We start from the raw sequence: 8779 nt of genomic DNA, 5'->3' as shown, positions 1-8779 counted from the left end.
CGCGTCCTGTCTTGTGGCCGTCTTGGCACCTGGCTGCCAGATGCCAGGCAGCGGCAGGCGAAGATGTGTTGTTGGACTGGTTTGTGTTGTAGTCCGTGTCGGCAGCGGAAAGGCGTCTCTCGGGGTATTCTTCTGCATCGCTTTGCTCTTCTCCTGGGGGGCTGCGGCAGTGGGGAGCGGCGCCCTCCGCGTCCGACTGGCCCATGCTGCAGCTCCGGCTCCGCTGTCCCTCGCTCCCGTCATCGCAGAACTGAGCTTCGTCTGTGCTGGTCTCGCTCTCCTGTTTCGTTAGCTGGGTTCGTGGGCCCCCGTCCGCGGCAGCCAGCAGCTCCCTGCTGTCCTCCAGGTCGGAGTCGGAGTCGACGGAGCGGTCACCAGACTCTGCGGGACAGAGGGAGCCCTGTGCTACGCTCGTGCCCAGCACCACGGCATCAGCAGGAGCTTTGTTCAGCAAACTTGTGGTCTTCAGGACAGGGGAAGGGCTTCGTGTTATTGCCACTGGTGACATACCTCGTACCTCCCAAGAGACCTGTGCCCGCTGGGGAGGAGCCACCGGGCGCCTTTCACTTACCTGCGAAGGAGTCGGTGCTGTAACCCAAATTCCCCTTCTCTGAAGGCAGCTCTAGGTAGGTGATGCTGCCGGGAGGTGCTGCGGGCTGGGAGCCTGCGTTGGCCTGGGGGGAAGAGGTACAGTGGTGAGGCCATGGAGGAAAAGAAAACTCTCATTCACTGGGAAATGGTTCCAGAAATCTCATTGTTCACTGGAGAAACAACGACTTGTCCCGGTGTAAAAGCGTGTAGGCTCCATCCTCCCACCCCCCGCCTGTCTCGCCTACCGAGACTGTTCTTTCGGGGCAGAAAATCACTCGCAAGTGGAGTGGGGATGCACATGGGGACGTGACGAAGCAAGGCGGGTTTCCTAAGAGACAGGCAACAGCATTGGCCAGACCCGTACCATCGTGTGGCACAGCAGGGATGGGGAACGGCACTGGTGCAATCTGCAGGGCAGAGCATGAGGCTGGGGCACCGTTCAGGAGAGGGGTGGGGGGCGTCAGGGCTGCAGGAGGGTCTGCCCCAGCTGATCTGCTCCAGGTTGCAAGCGCCAGCAGGCTGTCTGGGTAGGCTCCGCAGCCCCTAAGGGTGCTCCCTGCCCCAGAGACTCCTACCAGGTCAGAGCAGCTGGCGGCCTCCTCCTTGCTGTCTGTGGCGTATTTGCTGGAGTCGGCCAGCACCGTGGTCTCCTTGTTCTCAAAGATGGTCGAATAGAAGATGATGAGCGCCTCGATGATGCGAGCTTGGTGGGGATAATCAACCAACGAGGACAAGGAAATAGTGGCATCCGTGGGCCTTGGGCGCATCAGTGTCGGCCCAAAGACGATGCCCAGGTTGCTTGAGGTCATCTTGTTGTCCTGTTCCACCTCCACGATCCTGGGGAGGAGGAGGAGGAACTCGTGAGAGCAAGCAGGGAGAAGGGATGGGTGGGCAGGCAGGGCTTGCCCAGCCCGGCGCATCCAGGCTGGAGGAGCTGCTGGGCTGGCAGCACGGGAGTCCCCTCTCGTGGCAGACACGAGCTTCGCGAGCGGCAGAGAAGTAGCTGCAGCTACGGATCTACCTCCCTGCTCCTGGGAAGGGCTGGGCTGTCCCGGCTGCCAGCGTGGGTCCAGTGGGGAGGCTGCACTTACCTTCCCACTCTAGGGAAGAAAGGGAAGGTGCCCCAGCACCCGCGCAGGCTCTGGACCTGCCCTTCTCACCTTCTCAGGTGCTGCAGGAGGTACTGGAGTGTGGCCATGTTCTCCCAGGGAAGCTCCTTCAGCAGCTCCTTCAGCTTCAGCACCAGGTTCACCACCACCTTGTCCGTGTCGGCTCCTTTGTCCACCAGCTCAGGGCCCCCTTTCCCGCTCTTGCCCTTGGCCTCGCCGCCCTGTAAGCTCTCCTTGGCCAGGCCCATCAGCTCGTTGTACATGCGGAAGGGCATAATGGGCTCCGGCAGCTGCAAGCAAGAACAGGGGAGATGGGTGCTGGAGAGCCGTGCCCCCCCGTCCCAGGGCAGGGGGGGAGGCTCACCCCCTCCCTGAGAGCTAGACCTGCCCAGTGCCGTTGAGCTGAGGAAACCTGGGGCCTTTCTACAGCAAGGAAACATCCCCAATGCTTCCAAAGCATGCTACCCAGGAGGTAATGTTTATTTATCCATCTCCTGGAGCGTGTAAATCCAGCCTCGTTTGTCCTCGCCAATTAGTACTTGTGAAGCTCAAGCAAAAAGCAACAACGTTTGATCTCTGGATGCTCTCTGCTGGACGGGTCCCTCCGGGTCAAGGTTAAGGGATTCTCTTTTTTCCCTAGAAAAGCCCTGGCCCAGGGCAGGCACAGCAGCAGGTCCCCCAGCAGACAGGGGGTGGTTAGGAGGAGGACAGGAATGGATTGTTCTGGGCTGGAGAAGGCAGGATGTAATCGGCATAGCCTGCAGCAAAGGTGGGGCTGTGGTTAGGTGACAACTCTTGCTTTGAAGTTTGTAAGAAGCACCCAGAGCAGCATGTTAACTAATTGGTGGTTTTGCATGGCTGGTGATGTTTTCAGAGTGGCTTAAACAGATGGTTTTGGGGATAGGCTGCCTCTCACAGCAGAGCGGGGTCCCTCCAGTCCAGCACTCTTACGGAGGGACTTTAGACCCATTTCTCTCCGGTGAGACATTGGATCATGGCTCAGGACTGATTCTTCCTTTCTTTCCACTCTGCTTTTCTTCTCTGGAGAAACTGCAGAGGCAATTCAGAGCCCTTCTCTCTGTGCAGGGGACCTAGGGACAAGGCTCCTTCCTTGAGCCGAGCCCGATTCTCGAGGTAACGCACAGGAGCCCTTCTGCGGAGTTACACCAGGCCTCCAAGAAAGGCAGCACTAAAGAGTTAAGCGGTGAGGCTGCAGTGCGAAGGAGAAGCTGCTTCCTCTCCTTCTGCCTTGTGGTGGCTGGTTGGAGGATGTGGGTGATGCCGTTTGCGCTGCCAGTTCTCGAGTTTGCGTATTGGCATTTGCTGGGGGTGGAGAACTGCTGTGAGCAGGGGACAGCACCCCGCTGAGCCCACCGCAGGGCGACCCGAGGGGCACAGCACTGCTCGGGGAGACGTGAGCTCAGCCCCGGCTCTGCCGCGCAGGGTGACCTTTGCTGGATCATTTCCCTTTTCGTGTGCCTGCTTCCCCAATTGCAAAGGGGAGGGAGGATTTGGTGCTTCTGCACGTTTGTTTTTCTGCGGATGCGAACGCCGCTGCTGCCGCGGTGGAGGAGCCATGCGCAGCCATGGCGGGCGAGTTGTGCGGGGGCTCACCGAGAGCAGGAAGCCGGCAGTCGCCTCGGAGGAGGCGCAGCGCGAGTGCTCTTCCCCAGTCGTGCACATGGTCCCATCTCTACCGCTGACCCACTCCCAGCTGGGAGGGACCCCTCTCACCACCCACACTGTCACACAGTTATTAAGCCCAGTTCGTGCAGAATTACTCCTGCCAGAGATGACTCGGTGAAGCCAGGTTTGTTCCTGGGAAGTTAGTTCCTCTGGCCACCTCTCCCTGCCTCCCCCCAGCAGACGGGACCACCAGCACCTTACCTGTCTCAGGTAGAGCTTCAAGACGTTGCTGATATCATGAGGGGAGGCCTGGGACAGCTCCACCAGCTCTTTCCCATTCTCAAACGCCTGGCAAAGCTTCTCCACGCGGGTCTTGACACCATTAACTCGGTAGATGCCCTGTAAAAGAGAGAAAAGTGGAGTTGAAGTGAGGAGAGATGTTTCTCATCAAGTCTGCACAAGACAGTGAGCTTCTAGCTCACATCCTCTCCTTTTGGGGTTGGAAATCCCTCTCAGAAGTCGTTCTGGGCCATCCCCTTCCAGCTCAGATGTTACTGTCATTCCTGTTTCATAGGAAAGAGGGAGGCAAAAGAAATGAGTTTCCAAGGTCAGAGTTTGGGGTATCGGGGCAAAGTTTATCACCTGGGACTTTCTGGCTTCCCGCCTCCAGTAATCTGAAAAACGAGTCTGTTGGTTTTCACACCAAGGCAGAAGAACGTTTCAAGAGAAGGCAGCTGAGCCAGCTTAGCTGAAGAAGAGGGAAGAGAGAGTGCGTCACCTTGGTTTTCAGTGCCCGCTTCTCAATCTCAGAAATGCACTTCTTGATGATGAAGGGGATGCCATCTGAGCTACTCTGAGAAGCCTTTGTGAAGTCTTGCCCGAAAAGCTGCAGTTTCCCTTGGAGTTTCTTGTGCCCGCACTGGATGGCCAAGGTTTCCAGACACTTCTTGTGGCAGGCCAGGTAGCACTGGAAAACACGGGGAAATGTGTGGAGGTGGGAGACAGCAGCATGGGTTAGGTGGAAGGGCAGCCACCGAGAGGCACCAGGCATCGCTCAGAGAACAAGGAGCTCGTTGAGCAGGAGGGCAGACAGGAAAAACGCCTTTCCTGGAGACATCGCAGGACCAATGCAAAGCACACGGACCCCTCCCCAAAGGAGGAGTGTCGTCTTAAACACAGGTTAGAGCTGTGCTAAGGTAGTCCTGCCTCAAAGTTCATGCTGGCACCTCGGCTTCCACAGGGAACTTGGACCTCCTGACTGCGGTTACACCCACGGTTTGGACCACGTGTGTGTCAGGGCTCCTGGCTGGGTTTCTACAGCAAACCTGTGACACCCGAGTGAAAAGCTGCACCGCAACACGCTGCTGCAGGGCGTGGGGCTCTCATCTGGGGACAGAGTGAATCACAGGACCGTACGCAGGTAGCGGTGAGGCCACCCCGTTCATGGGACATACCCTCCATCGCTTCCACCCACCAAGCTCTCTTCCCACTTCTCCCAACTTTACCTCCTCGCATTCTGCTCCCTGGAAGTAAACGTAGCTGTTGCACTCCCGACACTTGGAAGGGGTACGGAGCTTCCTCAGCCGATGAGTCTGGGCAGCCTTGGATAAGCCAACGTTTCGGAAGGGCCCTGTTGGAGCCGTCATCTCTGGTGTGATCCCATTGATGCCTACGAGCAGAACAAAAAGAAATGCAGCTGCGTTCTTTTGGGGATGTCTCCTGAGGAGGTAAGGTTAAGCAAAGCTTGGGCAGAGCGGTCGCTGTCACAGATCAGACAACAGCTGGACGCATTAGTTCTTTAGCAACATTGCAAATAACCTGTACTCTGAGATGTACAGCCCTAGCTCATCTGTTCCCACTGATTTGAGCGGAGCTCATCCCTTGGTAAAGGAAATGCTATTGGGCTCCTCGTGAGGTCACCATCAGGTATCCTCCCCAGCGATCGCTCAGTTTACCTCCAGAACTACCGCATTTGGGAAAAGTCAACCTGCAGTTAGCTTTGCCACGGTGTGTGGGTGCACAGCGGGAGCACCGCGTCACCTCCCGCGCTGTCACGTACTCTGCTCAAAGGGGGTGGCGTTCTCATCCTTCTCTTCCAGCTCTTCGCTGGAGGACACGGTGCCGTTGGAAGACAACCGCTGGAGTTTATGGCTGAATTCACCTGTCAAAAGAAAACCCACAAGGCGGTGAGATTACTGGCAAAGTCGTTTCTCTTCTGAGTGCGCTCTGATGCTCGTGGCCGATTCCCACAGCGGGCAGTTGTGTGCCTTGTGCTGCTGGGGCAGCGCTCTCTGCAGAAAATGGGAAACCGGGAGCGAGCCGGGGGCCGCGCGTGCCCGTTCAGTGCCCTGCAGTGGAGCAGGCTGCAGCCAGTGTAGTGTAAAGGTTCAGTGGTCCCCCATCCCATCCCATCCCATCCCATCCCATCCCGTCCTGTTGGAGACTGGGATCAGAGCAGTTATTTACAGCACAGTGTTGTAAATAACAAGGCAGATAAAAAAGAGAAGTGACTGGTCTCGCCTAACTCCGACGCTCTGTTTTTAGGCTGACTGTGTTAGAAGGGGAAGGACTGCCTGCCCGGGGCTGTTTTCGGTATCTACCTGAGCTTGAATCCAGGCTGCTGTCAGCTTCAGTGATGGAAGTCGGCCAGGATTTGTGGACCTGGTGTCCCCTCCCACCTGCAGAGGAACACACATAGTCCGTTTGAGATCGCTTCCTGCGTTCAGGAGAGAAACACGGGAGAAGAGCCTGGACTCTGGGAGACACTTAAACTACTGAAGGAAGCTGCTTGGCTTCCTGTTGACAGGCTGGTGAAGGGGCTGTTGGGGTTGTGATGCCTTCAGTAACACATCCAGCAAGGGAAAGAAGAGATGGGAAGATGGAGAATGGTCTGTTAGGTAGCACTAGCAAAAGCAAAAAAAACCCCACGGATCTGATTTTCTGTCCTTCAGGGAATTCAGCTTGCAAGGCTTCCAGCCTGTCCTGCTGCTGCGAAGAGAAGCCCCCCGCCTCGGTACCCGTGGATGTCCTGCTTCACTCCTGACCAGGGGGGAGGACGCAGCCAGCTGCGAGCGGTGCCGTGGGGACGGCGATGTAGAGGCTCCTCTCTGCTCCGGGCTCACCTCTCCGTTCAGCCGCCACAGCCCCGCTTTGCTGCTGCTTCGCTCCTGCTCCTCCTTCCGAGACAGTCCCGTCCTTGGGCAGCCCGGCCCCGTCAGAGCCGGCACTCGTTGAGAAGTCATTGGCATTGAAGCTGCCTTTCCGTGTCCGAGTAAAGGGGGACCTGGTGGGCAGAAAGAAGGAGAAAAGGGAACGTCTGAGTGGATGAGAAGGACACTTGAAAACCTTATTCACGGCTGCTATCCACCTGTCTTGGGATTTACAGTCCTCTGTCTTAGGTACTAGATAGCCTGTCTCATCCATCGGAGGATGTGAGAGGAATTCCCAGCTGCTCCAGCCCCAGCTTTCCCAGCAGGAGCTGCCTTCAGGCGCACTGAAAGCACGCTGGTTTCTGCAGGGGAGCATAGTGCCAGCCCAGGGGAAGGTTGCCAGTGACAGAGAAGATGAGTGTAAACCAGGAATGATTTCCCCCTCTCCTTTCCTACCAGGCGTTGTGTGACACATAGGGCTCAAAGTCGTACTGGATGTCAGGTTCATCTCCTCGCTGCAGCTGCTTGACGTGAGAGGCGTATTGCTGCCCGGGGTCGTAGAGCTTGCTGCTCTCGCACAGCGTCTGGAAGTTGACGGGCAGTGGAGCCGTCTGCATGTGCATGATCTGGTAGAAGGAGATTGTGGCCTAAAAATAACGTAGAGAAAATCAGACACGAGCTTTGTGAGGTGACATACAAGGAGGAGAGAGACGAGGAGAGAGACAAGGAACTCCAGGTTAGATGAGAAATCAAGAGGACGGAGCGGTGCTTGGTCTGCAGCCCGGAGCCTTGGCTTTTCAGAGCACAAGGGAGTGAAGAGAGCTCTACATCCACCCGGACCTCATCTGAAATAGGAGCAGCTAAGCCAGGTCTGCTGGGGAGACAGCTCCGAACCTCTCCTGAGCAGGGTACGGCCACCCCCTTGCCCTGGGAGCCATACCGAGCAACTAAGCCCCACTCACCATCTTGATGACCTGGTCACTCTGTTTGATCACTTCGTGGATCTGCCGCAAGGAGTTCACCTTGGTATCCTCCAGCTCCTGCTTCTGGGTATTTGCATCCGCAACACAGGTCCGATATGTGGCCATCGCCTCTTCTGCCTGAGAGTTGGGAGAGCAAGAGATGGAAACAGTTCATAGGCAAGGAGAACAAGGAGAGCAGCTCTCTGCACTTGGACCCTGTTCCTCTAGGCGTTCCTGCGCCGTGTCCGAGGATCCGTGGGGAGCTCAGTTCAGTCCGCTTAGCTCAGGGCTGCCCCTGTACGAGGGCAGCAAGGAGTGAGAACGTTCTTGCCAGGCAGACGCTCAGCCGAAGTCCAGAGCTGTCATGTTCCTACCTTGTTCTTGGCTTCCTCTTCCAGCCGCCTCTTCTTGTCCAGGGTTTTGGTGGTGATGCTGCTGGCGGTGTTCTGCTGCTCTTCTTCTGCTTTCACTGCCATGTACTTGGCCTTGTCGTGCTCCTCACTGCGCTGCATGTATATCTGCTTGGCCTTGCGCAGGTTGACCTCTGCCTCTTGCTGCCAGTGAAAACAGTGACCCAGGGTGAGGACTGAACTCTGCAAGGGGATCGTTATCCCCCGCAAGCCCCCCAGGGCCCCTTTCCTGGCCCCTGCGCCCCGTGTTTCTCTGGCGTCCCCCAGCACAGCAGAGGCTACTGGAGAGGGGCAAGGAGTCCAGCATCCCCAGAGGGGTACGTGTCACCGGGGTACTCCAGACCGGGCTTGGGGAGCACAAACCCAGCCCGTGCTGTGCGGCTGTTACTCACCAGTTTCCTCTGCGCCCGGTGCCACTGCTCCTTGATCTCCTTCCTCCGTTTTTCATGTTCAAGGCGTCTCACTGTTAGCGGCTGAATCAGGAGGGAGAAACAACCCCCACAGTGGTTTGAGCTAAACGCTCGCTGCTCTTCCCTTTGCAAAAGGCTTTTTTTTCCCTGTGGCGGTTGTTATCATTCCCCAGCACATCTGGGCTTGGTTACAGGGAGGGTTTGTGTCACGGACAAAAATCTGCAGCCTGGGAAGTGCCAGATGCAGTTCCCCTCCAGACTGAGCTAAGCAAGAGCCGCCCTCTGCAATGACAGGACATCAGTTCCCTCCCTGGCAAACAGCTCCGGAGAGCGGCTGTCCTTGGGAGATGGGTGTAGCTTGGTCTGGGCTAGTGGGGGAACGTGGGAATGCGGAGAGGCCTCGGATGAGGTGGAGATCGATAAGGAGGTGCTGTTCGGTTTGCCAGACTTGGGGGGTTTCTTCTAGACCCTGTACCTAATGCCTCGAAGGACCCGGAAACCGGCTGAGAGCTTGGGCTCATT

General features: G+C 57.2%; 1 protein-coding gene across 1 annotated transcript in view; it reads right to left on the bottom strand.

Moving 5' to 3' along the window:
• Positions 1-8779, bottom strand: part of HMHA1 (histocompatibility (minor) HA-1) — a gene marked incomplete at its 5' end in the record, with an annotated part of 12939 nt that overhangs the window by 1224 nt on the left and 2936 nt on the right. The window contains 14 exons of the mRNA XM_009331173.1: positions 30-381; positions 572-674; positions 1167-1428; positions 1752-1990; positions 3588-3725; positions 4105-4293; positions 4832-4995; positions 5386-5487; positions 5927-6004; positions 6449-6609; positions 6932-7122; positions 7438-7575; positions 7812-7991; positions 8240-8320. Of these exons, the coding sequence (XP_009329448.1) occupies positions 30-381; positions 572-674; positions 1167-1428; positions 1752-1990; positions 3588-3725; positions 4105-4293; positions 4832-4995; positions 5386-5487; positions 5927-6004; positions 6449-6609; positions 6932-7122; positions 7438-7575; positions 7812-7991; positions 8240-8320 (2378 nt within the window). The remainder of the gene's footprint in view (positions 1-29; positions 382-571; positions 675-1166; positions 1429-1751; positions 1991-3587; positions 3726-4104; positions 4294-4831; positions 4996-5385; positions 5488-5926; positions 6005-6448; positions 6610-6931; positions 7123-7437; positions 7576-7811; positions 7992-8239; positions 8321-8779) is intronic.

Source organism: Pygoscelis adeliae, unplaced genomic scaffold, assembly GCF_000699105.1.
Source record: "Pygoscelis adeliae isolate BGI_AS28 unplaced genomic scaffold, ASM69910v1 Scaffold669, whole genome shotgun sequence".
NCBI classification, from domain to species: domain Eukaryota; kingdom Metazoa; phylum Chordata; class Aves; order Sphenisciformes; family Spheniscidae; genus Pygoscelis; species Pygoscelis adeliae.
This window is presented reverse-complemented; position numbering and strand designations above follow the sequence as displayed.